We start from the raw sequence: 21,479 nt of genomic DNA, 5'->3' as shown, positions 1-21,479 counted from the left end.
GGTTTGAGGCTAGGTGATGACTGGGGTAAAGAGATTTGTAAGAAAATGGGTGAAAATATGTGTTGCCCAATTTCACATGCTTCTAAATAGTTACCTTAGGAGCGTGTCCAATGGGAGGGTCTCCAGCACTTTGGGTGGACCCTCTGAGATGAATTCTTGGGAGGGACCTGGGATGAGAACTGCACATGATGGAAGGCCTGCAATCTGTATCACTGGACAGAAGTCCTGAATTGATGAGATCGCAGATCCAACTCTGGGTTTTGATGATTGCCCCCTCATGCTGAATCGATTATAGGAGAAACTAGGAAATTATTAACAGGGCATAGGTAGAAGAGAACAGAGATTTACCAGGTTAGCAGGGAATGTGAGAGGTACAGTCACTCCCTCTCCACCACCCTTTATTAAGAGGAGGCAGCCCAGGAAGATAAGGTGCACTTGCCCAGAAAGGGGTGGAGCTGGGATTAGAGCTCCCTCGATTCCCATCATGTATCCATCCCCCTCCCCGCCCAGGTCCAATCCTTTCAATTCCAGAGGCCAGGGATGGAGGGTTCAGGCTGAATGTGACCAAACATGAGAAGGAAGACATGGGCACATTGGCTGGATTCTGTGGCTTCAGCACCCAGCTCAGGAGTCAGTCTTCAGTATTCAGGGGGGCAGCACAGGCTGCCTGTTATTGGTGCTATTCAAACCCCCCTGAACAAGGATAGAGCCTCTATGAGATGTCACCAGTGTATGTAGGGGATCCCCAAAAGTGCAAACGATGGGTGATGTAGAAGGAAATAGAGTAAATAATCAATTTAACACTGACTTACACGTAAGGCCTTTGGTATCTTCAAATCTCAAGTTAAGACAAAGATGGACCTATTTTAAGTAGCAAGTAGCCCAGATGGCAACATACCCCAACCTCTAGTCTAGGAGTTCTTACATTTTTGTGTTCTGGACCCCTCTGGCAGTCTGGTGAAAGGACCCATTTACAGGATTTAAAAAGAAATTTAACAATCAAAGGCAATGTTACATTTCAGTGAGAGGTTAGTGAAAATAAAGATGTGTATGTGTATATGTGTGTGTGTGTGTATATATATATATATATATATATATATATATGTATTTTTTTTTGGCATTCAAGCTCACAGACCCCTTGAAAACTATCCACAGAGCTCAGGTTAAGAACTGCTCTAGTCATTATCTCCTTCCCTTACGTTAGCTCCCTACAGAAGGGTCCTCAAGCATCTGCCCCCATCAGTTCCCATGGAAGATTGGTACAGAAACAACCAGCTGCCTTCCTGGCCATTCGGACCCCCTAGTTTACCATTCTGGCATCCCAGCAGCCCTTCCCTTCCTATTCCTAGAAGAAAACCCTTGTTGGGAATACTTTATATAAAGATTCTCCAGCTTACGGCAAACAGTGAAAGGAGAAATGCTGCTAGGTTAGGGATGACCCCAAACCCACACCCACCCCGCACGCCAGAAGAGGTGAAGGTGAAAATGGCTGAAGAAAGGGGGAAGGAGGGTTTTCTCTGTCTTGATGATTTCTTTCATACCAACTGCTAATGGCTTATTTCTCTCCAGTTCCAGGAGAGATTTGGAGAAAGCACCAGCCCTGACGCTTCCTTTCCCCTCTCCCAACCTGGTGCCCACAGTGAGGGTGGGGACCAGGAATTACTGTTTCTTGCCCCTACTGGGCCTGGGGAAGGTTTCCAGTCATCAGCAAAGTTGGTGTACTTTGAGACCAGAGGCTCTTTCTGCCTTTATTTGTATCCCAAGAGCTTAGTACACAGGGGCATTTAAACAATGCTATTTAACCGATTTTGGGACAAAGGGCCTTAGGAATAGCTGATGGTGGTGTCAGTTCCTCCCAGAAAAGTTTCTGCAGGGTATAAGCGCCAGCGGATGAACTGCCCACCCTTGTGCCTTTCCTATCATCTCTAGCTCATTCCTGCACATCCTCCATGAAGATGCCGCATTGCTCTCACCCCAGATATTCCCACCATGTTGTCTCCCTAGTGGGCAGAGGACCCCAGAAGGTCCAGCTGAGAAGAGGGGTGCCTAAGGTTCCCCAGGAAATGTGATTCCATGCTCCTTAGCTCTGTCCTCTTGTCCTTAGGTCCCATTCCTTTTACTTCCCTTGATCCATTAGCCCCTTCCTCTCCCCTCTCTCCTAGCCCTCAGTGAGCTCCCTGTCCCCAGGCCAGGCCAACTAGGGAAGTCTACTTCTTCATGTTTTATCAGGGATTTGGCAGCAGTGGAGATCAGAGGTGCAGCCACCTTCACAAAGACAGAGATAAATTAAACCAAACCAAGGGGGAAAACAGGAGGGGAAATGATTTTAATATAAACAAAACAAAACAAAACAGAACAACTCTCCTCCCAAACAGAACCCCAGCAACATGGGGTAGGGGTCAGGACAGCACCATCCAAAGAGCAAGGAGGCCCACAAGAGGGGCAGTGGAGATGGGGGAGAAGGGGCAGACTCCGCCACGTCCTCTGGCTTCCTTCCAACTACAGCAAGAGTTTTCTGGCCCTTATCCAAGGTGGGTGTTAGGAGACAGCGAGTAGCCAGAGATGGTACAGCCAGTGGAAGAGTGGGGGGAGTCCCAGCACCACAATATGGCACCCCTGGGTTTCAAGATGGGGCATGAAGTCTTGTTCTGAGCAAAAGAAAGGATAAGGTGGGGTCTCTGAGTTGAGACCAGTTATCTCCTCTTTCCAACGGGTGATTAAGGGCAGAAGTGGGGGTGAGCTTGTAGTTTCTTCTTCTCCACTTATTTCTCTCTTGGGATGTGCTTCAAACCGGGTCCCAAGGTAAAGAAAGCAACCCTTTTTCCTGGTCCACAGAAAACAGGGAGGTTTTGAGTCCAATTTGTTGTCTCCATCTCTGGTCTGGGGTGGTGAGTAAAGAATATTTCCAGCAGTTGTTGCCCCACCTCAGCCTTGGCTCCCACAAGAGGAGAGGGAGTCATACAGGGAATCACTGAGGGATTCTGACGTTTCCAGTCCAGGAGGGCCCCCACCAGAGGCACGACCATCCTCTCCCATGTCTGAAGTGCTGGGTGTACGACTGCCACTAAAAGCTGGACCGGAGATCGTTGGAGGGGGAGGGCCTCCCTCTAAACACGGCTTCCTCTCAACTGGGGGGACCTAGTGGATGGAAGTTGTAGGTCAAGGTGGGAAGAGGGGGTATTCAATTTCAGGACCCCTACTAGCCATTCCACTCCCTTCCCTGACCCCAAGCCATTCCAGCCCCTAGATCATTTCATGCTGGGAATTCTTACCAGAGGGGTTCTGGGAAGCCCTTCCAGTTGATGGGGTGGACAAAGGAAGGGATCAGAAGAGTTACCACCCGCTCGTGTGTTAGGGAAAGTCCAGTTTTTGGAGAGCTGAATTGGGGGTGGCCGTCCAGGATGTCCACTGGAATCTATCTCAGGAACAGATGAGAGGGGTTCTCATCAGAGGGCATAAAAAACATCCTGTGTCACCCCATTTCTCCTCCCATCATGACTCTGGAAATCACATGGACTCCTCATTTCTGCTGGATACAAACAGAAGTCTCTCTTTCTCACACACAGACACACTCTCTCTCTCTAGGGAGGACTCAAGCAGAGGGGATCTGGAGGTGCTTAATTACTCTCCCCTCCGCTGCCTGTTCCCCTCTCATGGGGTACCTACCATCTGTACAGGCCTTGTGCCCGTGGTGCCTAGGAGTGGGAGAAAGCAAGGCATGGAAGGCAGGGACGCTTGGGTGCCGCCCGCCCACCAGGAGCTCTTCCACAGCAGGCACCTCTCGATCCAGCGTTCTGGCACGTCGGGGAACCTTGGTGAGGGGGTTAGGGCGGGCAGAATGCTCTGTGGGGGATGGGTCCAGTCGGGAAGGCTTTGGCTTGGGGGGGTTTTTGCTGGGGGGTCCAGTGCTGCTGTGGTCTGGAGGGGGGAAGGTACCAATGCCACTGTCCAGAGTTCGGGTCAGGGAGCCACAGGCTGAGGATCAAGCAAAAAGTAGGGAAAGGAATCAGAGATTTTGGGCTGAGGGTCCCCCTCCTAATCACTTTGTGGGAGGTCTTTCCTGAGACTCTCCATTATTGGTATCCCCCCCATCAGTTTTTTTTAATTTCATAGGATCACAGACTTAGAATTCAGAGATCTTCAAATCTATCCAGTCTTTAGGATCAAATAAGAACCTTAAAACAGACCTCTGCAAACCTTAAAGCATTATATAAATGCCAACTGTCATTATCAGGTTCAAGTTCATTTTAAAGATGATCTCTTACAGTTACTTATCTGAGAACATGCTGTTCTCCCTTGGGAATGTACGCTCCTTAAATGCAAAGATTCTCTTGATTTTTCTGTTTGCAACCCCAGCACTGGAATGATGCCTGGCCCGCAGTGGCTGTTTATACCTTCATTCTCATTCTAGCATCATTTATTCAGTGGTTACAACGTGTCAGGCACTGTGCTGGGGACTTAGTCATGAAGGGAAGGAAGGGTCGGGATTAAGGACAAGGAGCTGAGTGGAGTAATGGAGGGAAGACAATGGTGGGTTAAGCCAGGACTGAGGGGTGCAGAGAGGAAAGGAGAAGTAGAGAGACCTAACCCCCCTACATCATGTTACCCTACTAACCTGTGAAATTCGGGGTGGGGATGGGCTCGGCGAGGCCGTCCTCGGTGGGGGCTGCTTCCCTCTGTGCCAGCTCACTGCTCTTCTGTGCATTTAGAGGACGTGCTCAGGGCCTGTGGGGCTCCCTCTCCTCCCCAGCCCCTCCAACATTTCAATTCTTGGCACTGCCCAGGCCTTCTTTCATGAGAGCCCTCAGACTGGGTGGCTAACCCTGCAGGGCACCCTGTAATGCTTTGGCAAGGTTCAGAGACAGTGGAGCAGCAGGTAGGTTGGTGGGTTATTTCTACTGGACTTAGGAAGCTTGAATGGTTTAACTTGGAGGGAAAGCTTGGTGGAGGGACCAAATTCTCCAAAAGGCAAGGTCCAGGCCCCAGAACTCCTGAGGCAGGGTCCCAGCCACCCCTTCCCCCTTCCTCCAGCTCACCTTTCCAGATGACTTGTTGGCATTTTGGCCAACTAGGCCATTTCGGGGGCTCCGGAGTGGCTGGGGGCCCTTCGTTTCAGGAATAGATGACTGGAAATCTCCAAACTCTGGCTTGGGCTCCTGCCAGCTGTCAGGGGCCAGTTCCTTCCCATCTACCCTAGATGGGGGTCAATAAGGAGCATCACAAAGTTAATATGTGTCTGTAGGGGTGTGTGTGTGTGTGTGTGTGTGTGACAGAGAGAGAGGGAAAGGCAGAAAGAGAGGGAGATGGAGAAAGAGGGAGAGGAGAGAGGGAGGGGGGAGGGGGAGAGAGAGAGAGAGAGAGAGAGAGAGAGAGAGAGAGAGAACAAATGACTGGCTCTCTACCTCCCTTCCTCTTGTCCTTCTCCCTGGGTTTGGGGGGAAACAACCTATCTCCTATCTCCATCTCCCTAGGGATTTATCTGTTCCATGGGTGAGGGTGCTAGCACTTTTGGAAAAAGCCCAAGGAGAACTACCACACATGACAAGCCTAAAGTTAATGGCTCTGGCTCAGGACAGGGGGCGGGGGAGGGAAGAGAGTGCTAAATGTGACTGAGGGGTGAGGAAGAAAGGTTCATAAGCAGGTGGGCTAACTGAAGACAGGCCCTGAGGGAGCCCCAAGCACTGACAAGAATGGTGGGCCCGGCTGCCAGGGAGGCTAAGGGAAGGGGCTGCAGACACAGCCCCCAGCTCCGTCAGGCTCCCTGAGCCCACTGAGGCAAAGAGGCCCCCTCCAGGGGTGATGCCCTTTGCTCTCCACCCACCACTGTGTTTTCTTCTCTGGGAACAGTGCTAGGGAACATAAATTGGGAAAAGGATATGGAAGGATGCTGGTGCTGGGCTGCTTGTCTGAGCAGGATCTCCCACTCCCTTTCTGGCTCCACTTACCGGTTGAGCAGCTGTTGCATGAAGGTGTCGGCGCCCTGGTACATAATGGTGAGCTGGCTCTGTGCCTGGCCCAGCACGACTTCGCTGCTGTTGGTGCTTCTGGCTGGGCCTCCCGATCGCCCTCGGCCCTGCCTGCTCAGGTAGGCCTTCTCTTCCTCCAGGGCTTTCCGCAGGTCCTCAGCCTTGGCCATGAGCTTGGAGATGTTGAGACTCTCCGTCTCCAGCTTCCGGGCCTCCTGCTTGCCGCCTTTGCCAAGGGGAGCTCCCCCTAGACCTTCCTTGTTCTTTCCAGGATCAGCACGTCGGCTCAGGGCCGGCAGCTTGCTCTTCTTCAGCCCAAACCAGCTAACGATGCTGCTTGAGTTCCGGTGTTTGGCTTCTGCACTTGGTGTCCGATCCTGGCCCTGCAGCCGGAGCACGTTCTCCTCGATGCCCTTCATGACCTTCTCCTCTATGGCTGAATGGAGCACTGGCCCCTCAGAGCCATGGCCTTGGCCCCCTGGGCCTACTACTTTGGGCACTGGCTGGGAGGGGGCACCGCAGTCTGCCCAAGGGAGGCCCTTGCCCTTCTCAGGCTTCACCAGGTCCTTGGGCACTTGGGGAGATCCGCCCCGGGGTACCACCTTGGTGGGTGACTTTGAGGGCAGCTTGGTGGGGCTGCCGTGGGGGCTTTTATTGGGCTTGCCTGGGCTGGGCACTGTGGTAGGCAGTTTGACTGGGGTCCGTGGGGTCTGGGGACACAGTGCTCCTGCCAGCCGGCTTTTTGCCAGCTCCACTTTGGTGAGGCAGCCACGAGGTGAAACAGGGTCCAGGTCAAGACGAGCACCCATGGAGTGGGAAGAATAGCAGCGGGGACCTGGCTCCCCAGGAGAACCGTGGTCCTGTTGCTTCAGGCTGCTAGTCCCCAAGGGCACTGCCCCTCGAGAGGACCCCTTTGCCTCAGAGGGCTCAGGGGGCCTGAAGGAGCTGGGGGCTGTGTCTCCAGCCCCTTCCCTTAGCCTCCCTGGCAGCCGGGCCCTCTCTAGTCCTGGCTTTCCAGGGCTGCCATTCTTGTCAGTGCTTGGGGCTCCCTCGGAGCCTGTCTTCAGTTTGCCCAGTGCTGTCAGTCTGTCTCGGAGAGGTGTGAAGCCTGGCTCCCCGGGCCGTCTCCCTGCCCCATTGCCTGGCTTTTTTGAGGAGCCACCTGTGCCCTTCCAGCCAGCCTGTGGAGACTCTGGTCCTGCCTTCTCACTACCCTTCCCCTGGGTACCACCATAGGGGCAGAGCTGAGGTGGGCAGGGGCTGGGTGGGCCCCTAGGACCCTGGTCCAGTGTCTCTGGGACCAGTTGTGGGTAACTGGATGACTGAAGGGAGGCAAGGGGTGACTCTGGAGACGGTCCCCCAAAGGAGCCAGTTGAAAGGTCCAGGACATCTTCATACCGGGGTGGGGTTGGACAAGCTGGGGGCTCAGGTGAAAGAACAGAGGATGGGGCTGGATGTGTGGGTCGAAGCTGGATGGAGTCCACAATGATGGTAGGTGGGGAGCTGGTGGACTGGCGCTGAACAACTACCTCAGGGGACAGTTCACCCCCAAGGCCTCGGTGGGTAAGCATGGGGGAAGGACTCCCATCTGGACCACCATTCCAGCAAGGGATCCGGGAGCTTCGGGGCAACTGGGGACTGAGATGGGGGGTACCAGGGCTAGGGGCCTTATCTGGGGCCAGAGATAACTTCAAGAAATTGAGACTCTTGGGTGGGGAGGAGAAGGTGAGTTCCTGGGTCTCAATGGGGGAAGAAGGGCTAATTTGGAGCTCGCTTTTCACCTGAGATGAGGAATGGGGGTAGCTGGGCCAGGGGCCTGGAGAGGTGTCTCCCCCATCCACAAACACACTTAGGAAGGGGAGGGCCCCACTGCCCTCTGAGGTAGTGCTTAAGCCTGGCTTGAGGGATTCAGATCCTCCCCCACCCCATGCTGTTTTGGGGAGGCCTTTGGGTCTTAGAGACTGGGGAAGCCCTTCACTGGGCAAGGGGGATTGTCCTGAGCCAGGACCATAGGCAGGGGGTATGTCTCCACTGTTGGGCCCTCCAGCCCCTGATAGGAAAGCCTGTAGGTAAGACTCTGTGTCCTCCAGCAGCTGGCCCAGGTTCAGCTGCTTCCGGGCCAAGGCATTGAGTAGGGCAGCTGGTGTCAGTGCCTCCCCTGGCTCCCCAGCTTCATCTGAGGAGGAGCTGCTGCTGCTGCCTGGGCCACTGTGGAGGCCAGGCTGTGGGGCTGGGGACCTCTGGGGCTCCCGGCCCACACCCCAAAGCCTCCCTAGCTTCTCCTCACCCCGGGGGCTCCCCAGGATGGGTTCCCATCGGAGCAGTCCTCCCAGTCCACTAGGGCCCAGGAGTAGGCAGGATGCCCAGGGTGCAGGCTCTGGCAGGGGTGGGGTAGACACTTCACCATTAACTGGTTCTGGGGAGCCCAGCCTCTCACCCGGGCTCCATTTTTCACCTGCCTTGCCCTTCAAGGAACAATCGGGGTGGATGCTGGACTCCCCTTGGGGACACGGCCCTGCTGCCCTCCACGAGGCTGTGCTGGAGTGCAGTAACAGGGGATCAGTCTCTTCCAGGCTCCTCAACACCTCCAAAATCTGAGCCTTTTTCTTCAGAAATGGTGAAAGGGCATCCAATGGGGGGCCCAGGCTGCCCAAGGTCTGCTGCTGCTGCTCACAGCCTACCTAAAGGAAACAGAATTTTAGGCTTGGGGATGGAATACGTGCCCATTTGCATTGCTGGGGTCCCAGTTCTAGTAATGACTCTGAGAATGGACTAAGATGGGACAGAGACTTATAGGTAGGAACAGACTCGACTTCCCTCTCCCAATGACTCCAGGTTTTGGGCCTTCCCATGGACTGCCTGCATTGCATTTGACTCTGCACTCTTTTACTAAGTGGGCACTCATTCTCCAAAATGTCAGAAATCATAAGCAGTGGAGAATACAGGGAACCCTGTGGCCAAGTCCCAGCTAAGCTTTTAGCAAACCTGGGTCAGCCCTCCTCTTCCTTGATGATGGAAGTGTAAGAACAAGAGAGAGGGAAGGTGCTTTCCATATGGTCACAAATGCTGATGAAAAACATGCCATTTTTTCTTATCACAATTTTGATTCACTGTCAGCAGCAAAGCATGTACCTATTTCAGCTGTCACCACAGCAAGTATTGAGTGGCCCTAGTCTACTTTCTGTAAACAGTGGAAGACACCTGCAAAACCAAGGGCTGAGGTGAGGAATGAGGCCAATGGAGAAAGAAGTGTTTCCATACCTGAATAATACCTGCACTCTGGGCTTTGAAAGCACCAAGCAGGGAATACCTAGGGGCTTATCACAGGAAGAGACTGGGAAAAGGAAGTAGGTAGGCGGCCTAGCCATTGGTCATAAGCAAGCGGAGATAGTCAGAGCCTCTGGGCTCAGCCCCTGCATCTTGGCTTTCTCCACTTGATCCTTCTCCCTAGTACCTCTTTTTGTCCAGGACAGGGCCCCATTTGCATTAAGGCTGCTGGTCCCTCTTCGGCACTCAGGACTGTGGTGGCTAAAGGCTCTGACATCGATTGCAGTGGATGTAATGGGAGCTGAAAAGGAAGAGGGAGGGTCAGCAGGAATCCCCTGAGGAAGCCCTGTGCTCACTCTGCATCAAATACATGATCACCTACATCAGCCCTCAACAAGAAACAATAAGGATAAGGCCTTCTCTTATCCCAAAGTCTGATATACCCTTCAGAGGTTAGGCAGGAAAGCTTGGCTCTCATCACCAAGGCCTGGTTCCATGTAACTTTAGGATGAAAGGACCCCTGAGGGACTTGTTCTGAAGCCAGTGGCTCCTCTGAGTGGCACCAAGGAGTAGGAAGCCCATTCTATCCCTAATACAATTAGCCCTGACTTCTAAATCTTCCAGGTGAGATCCCAAAGTCCCTAGGGGCCAGCCATTCAATGAGGAGCCTTGGAGTAGGAGGAAGGGCCCAGGGCAAGGGTGCACCTCTGGGTGGCAGTAAGTCCAAGTTCTCATCCTGCCCTAGCTGAAGCCTAATTCATCTTAGATAAACTGCTTACCCAGTCTGGGTCTCAGTTTCCCTACCTAAAAACATGAGACACAGAAAGACAATTTCAAGGGTTGTAAAAAGACCTTAAAATTACCTGGTCCAATACTGCCCAAATCATAAATCTTGACTATAACATCACTGACAAATAAAACATTTGGTCTCTGCTGAACACTTAAGAATACAGAGGCCCAGTACTCTCCAAGGCAGTTGACTCCATTTTTTTTTTTTGCCTTTTGGAGAGCAATTAGGGTTAAGTGACTTGCCCAAGGTCACACGGCTAGTTTTTGTGTTGTGTCTGAGGCCGGATTTGAACTCAGGTCCTCCTGACTCCAGGGCCACTGCGCCACCTAGCCGGCCCAAGCTGACTCATTTTGTAATAGCTCTAATTAGTAGGAAATTTTCCCTATGTTGAACCAAAATCTCCTTCCTATTGTTCTGCTCTCTAGTGTCAAACAGAACACATCTAATTCCCCTTCTATATGAAGACCATTCAATTTAATCCAGTTTCAAGTATCAGAAACTTAGCAATTCCTCCCACATCGCATATCTTCTCTTCTTCAGGCTACACAGACCCCGTTTCTTTCAACTGGTCCCTAAGTAGCAGTTTCCAGAGACTTGGCCATCTCTGTCCACCTTCTTTTGGACATGCTCCATCCAGCTTGTCCCTTCTAAAATGAGGCTCCCAGAACTGAACCCTGTACTTCAGATACAGCCTAACAAAGGCAGATTTCATTTTGTAGACACACTGAACTTTCAGTCCCTGTAATCATCAGATTTACCTCAAGTGAATTACTACTTCTTAGCCATTTCCCATAGGAAAATACAGATTTAGAGTTAGAAGGGGCCTGGTCAAGGAGTGCAACTTCCTGCTTTTACTGGCCCAAGGTCAACCAGGTAATAAATATCAGAGGTGGGATTTGAACCCCATTTTCCTAGTTCCAAGCCAAGTCTTCTACTGCACCCCAACAGGGTTTCACTATGCTGTACAAAATTCAGTCTTGTTATTTTCAGCCCATCAAGATAATTTTAGAGCTTGATTCTATAGTCCGGTCTATTGGCTACTTTTCCTGGCTTCATGTACTCTGCAAATATTCTAAGTATGACATGGATGCCTTCCTCCAAAGCACTGATTAAAATGTTAGAACAGAAACAAGAAGGATCTGAAAGTGGTTTCCTAGAGTCCTTTTTCCATGTTGACATCAACCCATTAACCAAAACTATATCATTCATCGATCCATTCCAAGAAAGGAAATGGTACTTAAGCACTGGATTATGAGTCAGAAGACTTGCGTCCCAGACCCAGGCCTGCCACTTGGACAAATCTTTTGACCTCCTGTATCTCCATTTCTTCATTTCTAAAATCAAAGCATTAGATTAGAAGATCTCAGGTACTTTCTAATGATATGAGTCTGTACAGAATTCAGATTATAGACATCGCAGGAATATTTAGAGCAAAAGTAAGAAGGTATTTGTGAAAAAACTTTAGAAACTGGCTAGAAGGGAGTCAAGGGTTGATAAATGCAATCAATTCTAAAGATTTGATAAGCCACAGCAAAATTTAGTCCCAGGTTTTTGAGGAACTAGTGGTACAGTGGAGTCAGGAGTCAGGACTTGGGGTCAAGAAGACCTGAGTTTAAATCCAGTCTCAGACACTAGTTGTATGACCCTGAACACATATTGTCCCTTGTAAAATGAAGCTCCCAGAACTGAACTGACACCTCTACGTGCCTCAGTTTCTTCAACTGTAAAATGGAGATCATAATAGCGTATATAACTCCTAGATAATATTTGTGATTAGCACAGTTCCTGCACATAGTAGGTGCTATATGAACGCTTGTTTTCTTCTCTTCCCTTAAGTACAGAAAGGATCCTCACTACCAGACTGGTCAAAAGATTATGAATTCTTTGGCCATGGCAACCAAAAAAGAAAAAAATTCAAAAGTGGTCTTCAGTCCTATGAGTCCCCTAACAATTCTGTGGTGGCAGATGGGTGGAAAACAGGGCAGATGACTAACTCAGTTTTTTGATTTTCCCAAAAAAAAATCCATTCAACTGTCAGTACTCTACTGTAACCAATCATCCAACATTTATTAAGTACCTACTCTGTGCTAAGTAATAAAGAAAAAAAGAGGCAAAAGACAGTCTCTGCCCTCAAGCAGAATCTGTATGTGAGATATTTGTCCAGTTAATAATAAACGGACACACTACTGGATTATGTCAGTATTATATTTTGTTATAAATGAAACCAAAGACAAAAGGAAGTTGCAGATAAACTGGAGGACCCACAGGTCCTCCCTAAAGGTACAAATAAAGAAAAGGGAGTTGATTTTATGCAGTTTTCCAGAGATAAAAAAGATAACAAATACTTCACCAGATACTTTGTTATCTCTTTTCACAAATGGGGAACTGCAAAAATGAATGAAAAGGGGCGGCTAGGTGGTGCAGTGAGTAGAGCACTGGCCCTGGAGTCAGGAGAACATGAGTTCAAATCTAGCTTCAGGCACTTAACACAAAAACTAGTTTTGTGACCTTGGGCAAGTCACTTAACCCCAAATGCCCTCCAAAAAGCAAAAAAAAAAAAAAAAAGAATTAATGAAAAACATTTATTTAGTGTTTACTATGTGCAAAGCACTTGTGGGTACAAATGGAAAAATCAAGAGTTTCTGCTCCCCCAAAGCTCACATTTTAATGGAAACGACAGCATATGTAGGAAAGACTTCTCTTTTTCTCTTAAAAAAACATATCAAAAATAATAAAAAATAACTTTCTCCAGTGAAGACCTTTCCAGAGTACTTAATCAAAATTCTAGAGAAACAATGCCCCTGTATTAAAATCCTTTCCTCCTGTTAATCACTGAAAGGAAAGTGGGCCAAAGTTCAACAAGATACTCTAAGCTCCCAGAAAATGAATTAGATGATGGTAAAGAGACTTAGAGCAGAATAATTTATCTATCTTCACCCTCAACTGGACTGAACACTTCAAGAAAATGACTTTCCAGGATGCACATTTTAAGCTACTATTGTTCTATTTAATTAGTAAAAGCCTGTTAACTAAACTCTGAACCCTTACTAATCCTGACTGTGGAATGTTGTCTTTGTTTCCGAATACTATATAATATAGGAAGACCTTGGAGGTTTTTAATTAATAGGAAGATAACTGTTATTTTGACATTTCACCTTAAACAACAATGCTTATAAATATAAAATAGTGTGAATCAATTTGTTTATGACAGACTTCTTTTTTTCCTGCACAATGTTGGAAACATATACATTTGTAAAACGATGGCCATGAAGAAAACTGTGCAATTTATGCACCAATGTCTGTGGCAAAAGGGAAGAGAGGCAGAAAAATTCTGCAGGATAAGGCTTTCCAAATGAAATAAACATTTTAAACACTAGTATTTGGTGACTTTAGTGTAAAGATGGGCATAGGTGAAGACCCTGAAAAACATGACTCAGGCCAAAGAAATCAAAGAAGTCAAAAGTTTATCCTATATAACATAGAGACCTTCTTCAAGAAAAGAGCCTGCGGTTGTTGGATACCTAAATATACTGAATAAAATCCCCCAAAGTAAAAATTATTATATTCTAACAGATAAGAAGTGATGGGACTCATTTCTGAGTCGGTGATATATATACAGGCAGAACCCGGGTTTATTAAGAGCAAAGGTCAAAACCAGTATCAAAGTAGATGTAAGACTATAAATGAGAAGACATGGCTTGCAACTAAAACAGCTCTGACCTGGTCCACTTTATAAGCTGTAGTCTGGTTCTGTTAGCTTTGCAAACATGGAAAAGTCCCTTAATCTTTCTGAGTCAGTTTTCTCATCCAAAAAACGGGTGGGTTAGACTACATGGCCTGTAAGGTCCCTTCTACATCTAAATTTATAATCTATCTAACCAAACTACTGATGCTAGTGAGAAGCAACAGGGCGAAAGACAAGTTTACAGAAAGCTTGTGAAATCACCCCATGATCTAGTAAAGAAGGAACTAGGAGAAAACACAAGTAAGAAATATTTTAAGACATCAAGAATACTATAACAAACTAGTCTCTCTATTACTGACAGTGAAGCCATGATATTTGAACTCTAACATCACAGTCCAGGATGTCATGTAAGGAGGAAGTAGAAACAGTACCAAAGAAACAAAGATAGGAAGAACACAGGGCTAGCCAGGGGATACTCTATTCAGTGTGACCTTGGGCAAATCCAAGAGTATTTAGGGATCCATTCACAAAGGTAAGGTTATTTAAAAGAGGGATGATAACCAATGTTTGGGGAAAAAAAGTCACACTTGTTATTACTACCCAAAAAAAGGGTATCAAGAAAACATCAATAACTACTGATACCTAGGCCTACTTTACCATCATCACAAAATCTTTAGAAGAACAGTCTACATATATATTGAGGGCATGAGAAAGGAATAGGCAAGCTTGCAAAAAAATGTTGTACATCAGACCACATGATTACAGTTACATAATTTGTTTGCTGTTTGTTTATTTTTAAAAAATCATTTCATTTGGCAGAGTAAAAAAGGCTCTCCTCCAACAAGGTATCTCCCATGCATATGTTAAGGTCATACAGAACTTAGCCTGCTCTCTGATAATGTATCAATAATAAATAAATAAATACATAGCATACAGGGCAAAGAAGGTGGAGATATAAGCTCAGCAAAGGTGTTTGCCATCATCACAGAAGTCCAGTTCAAAGTCCAAATGGAAGAGGAACTTCCTATAGTTGGCAAAGTTCTCCAGAAGCAACTGTAAATGACATTATGGTTATTTTATTGGGCTCAGAAATATTGCATCTCCTGAATGAGAACTTTAATCTTTCAAGAGAACGGTTGCAGCCTGCTATTAAGCTGACAACCCACAGAGTTGGTCCCTCAGTATTCTTGGACAGACACTGTATATAGTGAACTGGTCCTATAATTGAAAAAATGGCAGACAGCAGGCTGGACCGCCTTGGGAAATTTAAGTGCTTCTTCCTGAGCCAGAGGCCATTTCTTTTAATGACAATATTCTTCCAGTGATGCTATAGGGCTGTAAATCATGTAACACCAATCAGCAAAGATTTAAAGTCATGTAAAAGGCAATGGGCATGGGCCAGCAGATTACCAATGAAAAATTACACAAGAGAAATGGTGTGAAAGATATATAAAAAACCCCCAACACTGAGCAGAAAAGGAAAAAATAAAATGAGAGTGAACGATAACTAATGGATAGTTCATATGCTCTACTAGTATCCAAGTAATGCTAACAGATCTAAAGAGAGGCTTACCATGGTACACAGAGAGGACGACAGTGGCTGAGAGCTGCAAAGCATCAGAGTGTGTGAAGTAGTTTTGATCGGCAATCCCAGAAGGGTTATTCACATTACTGAGATCATACCTTCATCACAGTACTACTGTTTTATGATTATCCATCCTTTCCTAGCCATAAGACTAGCTCTCTCACCATCACTTAGCCTAGGGGACAAGCCAGGAGCGAATTTTGGCTAAACACAAGAGGGTGAATGGCCCATTTGTCACAAGTGACAGCAACTGCTAAGTGTATGTACACATTGTGTGTCTATCTATTTGCATTCCAAACCCAAATAAAAATGATTTTAAAAAAATATTCTGTTCCCTTCTCACTAGCAAATAGGAAAAGTTGACTATAATAATGAAGACATAATGGAGATGAGAATACTGTGCTTTAGGCAACTTGCCTAACTCAATTCAGTCAGCATTTATTAAGTACTTACTGTGTGCAGAACCCTGCACTAGGTAGGTGTCAGGTGCTGTGTGCCACTGAGATACTCAATCCTCAAATGGATCTGTGATCTCATCTATTTTGAACATTCTCTCCAGGAATGCAGACTGTGGCACATCTGTGTCTACCCATCCTGGGCAACTCTTGTCTACGTCCTCTCCAAAGTTATCCACGGAAGGTCCACATGTGTCAAAGGCACTCCTTACTTTCTCCTGACACTGTGAGTTTATCAGTGGCTGCCACCTGGCTGTCAGAGAGGGCGGCAGAGCCGGAACCATAGAGGCAGCTGGGCAGCATCGTGGATAGAGTGCTGGACGTGGAGGCAGGTAAACCAGAGTTCAAATCCCAGTTCAGAAACTTACTGGGCAAGTAAGATCTTGGGCAAGTCACTTAATCTCGGTTCGCATCAGTTTCCTTATCTGTAAAATGGGGATAATAAGAGCCCCTATCTCCCAGGTTGTTGTGAGGATCAAATGAGATAATATTAGTATGAGCCTTAGTACAGTGCCAGGCCCACAGCAGGCGCTGTATGTGAGCTATGATGATGATGATTACTCCTTGCCTTCTCCAGGAGACCAGCCCACTTTCTCTTCCTATCACTTGTTTCCCTGGTGACCTTTTACTCTCATTCTTTGATGTTCTTTATTTATCTGTAGTCTTCAGACAGATTTCTTTCAAGAGGCTCCCAAAGTTCTGGGGTTTGATGCAACTAGCACTGCACTGTGTGCAAACCAAAGCATCTGGAGGGACTTCACCCCCTACTGGGGACCCCTCTTCAGCTTAGGACTCTGTGCTGGGTCTAAGCCTCCACAGCTCCCCCTTTCATATAGACGCTGATGTTTATGATAGTTGGACTATATAACTTTGAGAACCTTTAAGGTACTTCCCAAATCAAATGCTTTTTCCTAGTAAAACAGTACAGATATTTTGGGTCCTGTATTCTTTACATCTTTTGTTCAACTATGAAATGATAAAGATATGGCCCATTTCTGAATATCACTTGCAAAAGCTGGCTTGTGCCCTGATCTCATAGAAGCTGCTTTCAATCTGTGTATAGATGAGTCTCATAAAGATTTTATAAAGATGGGAAAATATGTATTTAGGTTGTAGTTGCTGATATTCTCTCAGTTGCCTTTTTTGGGTATTACAGAATCAGAATTTGAGGGTTCCAAGGAACCTCAGTAACCATTTAATGCAACCCACAGAGGAAAGGAATTCCCACTATACCAGCCTGACAAGTGGTTGTCCAAACTCTGAAGATCTCCAAGGAGGGGCACCTGCCAGCCCTTAGGACATCCCTTTCTACTTTTTAATACCTCTCATTAGTAGAAAGCTTAAGTAATGAGGTACCAGTTTTTTTCCTGCCTTTGGCGTCTTTCCTTCCTCCAGATACTTCGTAAACAGACTCCTCACCACATTCACCATGGCATTTCCTCCAGCGAGAATCTCCTTTACATGGACTTGGCTCTGATTCAGCTGCTTTTCCTGTCTTTGTTCTCTTTAGTGCTATTTCTACTTCCCCAAGAGCAACGCTGGGACATGGTGTTAGTGGTAATTCCATTTGCCCTTGATAATGAAAATGGGTTTCTATCTATAATTACTTTTTAAAAGATGATTTCCATTTTTCTTCTGTTTATTGTGCTCCTTTCATTTTAGCACTTAAATGTCCTAGGGATGGTTTTATTGGTTGTAATTATCATCCTGATTTTTACATTTGAGGAAACTGAGGCAGAGGTTAAGTGCCCAGAGTCACAAAGTGACACAGTATCTGAGGCAAGATGTGAACTCCAGGGCCAGCACTCTCCACTGAACTACCTGTTGATATCACTTCTGTTGTCTGTTTTCCATTTTTAATTGCTAGTTTAAATAGTTCAGAACTCAAATGTTCCAGTTGTAAGCCACATCTTTTCTCATTCTAATTTCTCCTCATTGTTTACTAATTCTAATCTTTGCCATAACAAGTCAGACATAAGCTGACTGTACCCAGACAGCTGATTCAAACATGGCTTTTATGTTGATAATTGTTATTTTCCAGTCTGTTTAAAAAACTCTTTCACTTTTTGGTGACGCTGTTTGGTGTTGGCAATGCCCAGGCTAATCAATGCTTTTCTGAAAGAACACTCATGATGTAAAGGCCCAAGCCTTTATGTCGTCTCTAAGCATGGGGTCTCATTCCTTTTCTGAACCATGATTTCCAAGGTTTTTCTCTCCATCTTTAGTTTTTTCTACTTTTGCAATGAAGTTGTGGAATATCAAAAAACATAATGAATTAATTTGATATCAGAGGGTTCTATATACATCTCTGTAGAATTTCTCTACTTTTTCAATCTCTGTAACCAATGTAATTATTTTTATATAATTTTCATATTTCATATTATTTTCACAGTGGTCTTTTTGCAAACACTTATGAATATAGCAATACCAGATGATTAAATAATCCATAATGTTCCTTGTAGTCTTCAGATAGGAAACTAATCCCTCCAAGTCCTTTCTCTGCTTCTCCAGGAGCACCTGTAACCCCTCCATCTATATGGCTAAAATCTTCTTTCTCTGATTTTGTTTTTATAGCAAAAATGTCAAAATTTATATCTTCCCCCCCCTTTTTTTGACACTCTACTACTATCACTGTAGAAGGGAACGGGATCTCACAGAGGACCAAGGGCCATTTTGTATTTTTCTTTTGTTTCATGGGTTGCCATGGTCAAAGAATTCCGTATCAAAATGGTGATAAGCCTTTTCATGTTGAGCTAACAAGAGAAAACATTCCCTTCCTGGCTCCCCTACTGACTTTCTTGCCACTATGGCTCAGCTGCCATCTCATTCTGGAATCTTCTTAAGACCCCACCAGCCCCTGTGGTGTACTCACCCTGGAACACCCCTCTGCCATGCCAGCCTTTCTCCCACTGGCAAGTCCCTCCTGGGGGGTGCCCAGGCTGGTCCAGGTCATGGCTTTGTTTCTGACTTTTTGGACTTTGACATTATGATCCCACATGGGTACTACCCTCTCTCTCCTACCATTTTTGCTTTTGGTATCTTGTTTTTTCCAATAGAATATGTTTCTTGATGGCAGAAACTGTTTTGTTTTTTTTTTACTGGTATTTGGATCCTCAATTTTTAACACAGTGTCTGGACCAATTTAATAGGAAGGGATGATACTTAAAAGGTGAAATTAAGAGGTGAGAGAAGAATATAACAAGAGGAGATGGGGAGAGACAGAATGGGGTAAACTATCTTATATAGAAGAGGCAAGGGAAAATGGTTACAATGGAGGGCAAGAACAGGAGGGCAAAAAGGCAAAACCTTATTCTCATTGAATTTGGCTCAGGGAAGGAATGACATACACACTAAATAGGGTGTGTCACCCTACAAGAGAGTAGTAGGAGGGAAGGGGATGAGAGGGGGGATGATGGAAGGGAGGGCAGGCTGGGGGGGGGAGGGAAATTGGAAGCACCCACTTTTGAAAAGGGACAGGATTAAAGTAGAGAATAGAACAAGTGGGAGATGGGATAGGAGGAAGGGAAATATGGTCAGTCTTTTACAATATATCTACTATGGTAATGTTTTGCATAGCTACACATGTACAACCTATACTGAATTGCTTATCTTCCCAGTAAGGGTGGGTGACAAGGGAGGAAGGGAATGAATCTGGAATTCAAAGTTTTAAAATCAAATGTTTAAGAATATATAAATACAATTATTAATACTATTTTACATGTAATTGGGAAATAAGATATACAGGCATTGGGGCACAGAGATCCACCATGCCCTACTGGAAAAGTTGAAGTGGGTATGGGAGAAGATATGGGAGAGAGCAGATTGGAGGAGGGGATATCCTGTGGGACTGCTATTTTGGGGGGATGGGTAGGGAAAAAAACGGGGAAAAATTTGTAACTCAAAATCTGGTGGAAATGAATGATGTAAACCAGAAGTTAATAAAGCATTTGAAAAAAAATTCCAAGCTGGTTTTACTGTTTAATCAAACAATTTATGTAATATTGAACTTATTCTTTGAACTGCCTGGCATTCAGTTTTGATTGTTCTTTCCATTTACACTGCTGTAATGATTGAGTATGATGTTGTTCTGCTTCTACTTACTTTGTACTGCTTCCTATAAATCTTCCCAAAGTTGCTCTGAATTCATCATATTCATTGTTTCTTACAGAGCAATAACTTTCCATTCTACTCTTTGTACCACTTAGCCATGACCATATCCAGGTACATCTGACTTGTTCCTTATTACGACAAAGAGCACTGCTTTAAATCTGTTGGTGTGTTGTGTGGGTGTTTCTTTTTATCATTACTTCTTTGGGGTAAATAGCTAGCAGATCTCTGGGTACATATATTTCATTCACTTAGCACAGATCCAAATTGCTTTCCAGAGGGGTTGGTTCCATTCATAGCTCACTATCCTAAAATACCTGTCTTTTCACATCCCTAGGGTCTGGACCACGGAATGTACTTAATAAAAGGCTTACTCAACTGAATGAAATATTTGGTGGATTCCAAAGTTCTCTCTAAATCTCCCTGCCACATTAAGGTATCATGCTTCCTTTTCAGAAGCTGTGAAGAAGCCAAACCACTGATGGAAGCAGGGCCTCTTCTAGGTGCCTGAGGTAACTGCTTTTCTAGGCTCCAGGAGGGAATGAGCATTTTCTCCCTACTCATAAGTCAAGCCTTTCTAGATGAGGGAAGCCACGGCAAATGTGCTGAGGATGTCCCAGGCAGTTTTCATCATGTCTTAGATCCTTTAATCCACTGGAGCTTGGGTGGGTTCTTCCAAACCCCATCTTTGCAAATTCTTTGTTGTTTTTTGGAATATGGATGGAGACACTCCCCATTTCTGATGTTTGTGGAAAAGGTGATGGGGGTGTGGATGGGCAGGAAGCCAGATTTTTCTTTTAAAGGGAAGGAAAGATAGCCAACCTTACCTGTGGAAGAGAACCTGCTGAAAGCTGTAACTTCTGCTGAAAGAGAGTGCTCAATGTCTGGTTTTGCCGTTCCAAGTCAAATACCCTCCTCTTCAATTTGATGCATTCTTCCCGTAAGTCCTTCCGCATCCAAGGGCAGAGGTTAGAGTGGGAGGGAAAAGGAGATAGGATTAGCACAGAAGCACATTTTTTTTCTTCTTTTGAACCTCGGAAGGGAATCTTGAATAAATCCACGGGGTTCAGCCCAGGATTGCCTCTGAAATAGACAAGAGGATCAGGAGAAGAGGGGCAGGTTGCCCTCTCTGACTTCTGCTCTTAGGCTAAAGGTATCCCTGGATTTCCATCATTCAGAAATTCATATAAACTCTTTTAAAGTCTATTTATATTTTCAGTAATAGTAACTCATGGGAGTAAGTATTAAGTTCCACAAAGTTTACTTTTGTTGAAGTAAAATTAAGTTCACTTCAGGAGCTTTCCCCTCCAGGCCCTAAAAAAGCTTTCCCATCTTCTTTAGTTTTAGGATGCTGGGTTAGTAACCCAAGGGCTCAATCTCAGCAAAATTACAAAACTCCTTTACTTCTATGGGATAGAGCCATTCAGGAAAGAGAAAGAACCAAGGATCCTAGGCATCTATAAGCCATAATCTTTAAGTCATATGTAATTACCAAGCTTTTTTTTTTTTTTTTTAGTATTTTCCTGCTGATTATCATCTTGTACACTCAGTATCAGCCTTGTCCTTAAGAGTCTCACCAGTGCCACTTGGGAACCCATGTCTAAATGCAAGAAAGGAGAAATCA

The 21,479-nt window shown here is 46.0% G+C and overlaps 1 protein-coding gene and 1 long non-coding RNA gene across 4 annotated transcripts in view; one reads left to right on the top strand and one right to left on the bottom strand.

The window, feature by feature from the left end:
• Window positions 1–2,307: 2,307 nt before the first annotated feature.
• NCKAP5L (NCK associated protein 5 like) overlaps window positions 2,308–21,479 on the bottom strand; it is a 56,371-nt gene continuing 37,199 nt past the window's right edge. For 2 of the 3 annotated variants that reach the window (XM_069092593.1, XM_069092594.1), the window contains exons 6-13: window positions 20,683–20,802; window positions 9,421–9,534; window positions 5,946–8,647; window positions 5,037–5,193; window positions 4,616–4,697; window positions 3,667–3,975; window positions 3,273–3,415; window positions 2,308–3,138 (exon numbers count right to left, since the gene is read on the bottom strand). In XM_069092593.1, the coding sequence (XP_068948694.1) occupies window positions 2,926–3,138; window positions 3,273–3,415; window positions 3,667–3,975; window positions 4,616–4,697; window positions 5,037–5,193; window positions 5,946–8,647; window positions 9,421–9,534; window positions 20,683–20,802 (3,840 nt within the window). In that variant the 3' untranslated portion in view covers window positions 2,308–2,925. Of the gene's footprint in view, window positions 3,139–3,272; window positions 3,416–3,666; window positions 3,976–4,615; window positions 4,698–5,036; window positions 5,194–5,945; window positions 8,648–9,420; window positions 9,535–20,682; window positions 20,803–21,479 lie in introns of those variants that run through there. The other variant, XM_069092595.1, reaches the window with a different exon arrangement.
• Window positions 5,959–20,792, top strand: LOC138164659 (uncharacterized). Its single transcript, XR_011169147.1, has 3 exons — window positions 5,959–6,085; window positions 20,312–20,367; window positions 20,659–20,792. It is a non-coding gene; the product is annotated as an uncharacterized lncRNA (long non-coding RNA).

This window comes from Petaurus breviceps, unplaced genomic scaffold, assembly GCF_028583685.1.
Source record: "Petaurus breviceps papuanus isolate PSGF00001 unplaced genomic scaffold, PetGlider_PUasm1.0 191, whole genome shotgun sequence".
NCBI lineage: Eukaryota > Metazoa > Chordata > Mammalia > Diprotodontia > Petauridae > Petaurus > Petaurus breviceps.
The sequence above is the reverse complement of the archived record's forward strand: the minus strand, read 5'-3'. Positions and strand labels throughout refer to the sequence as shown.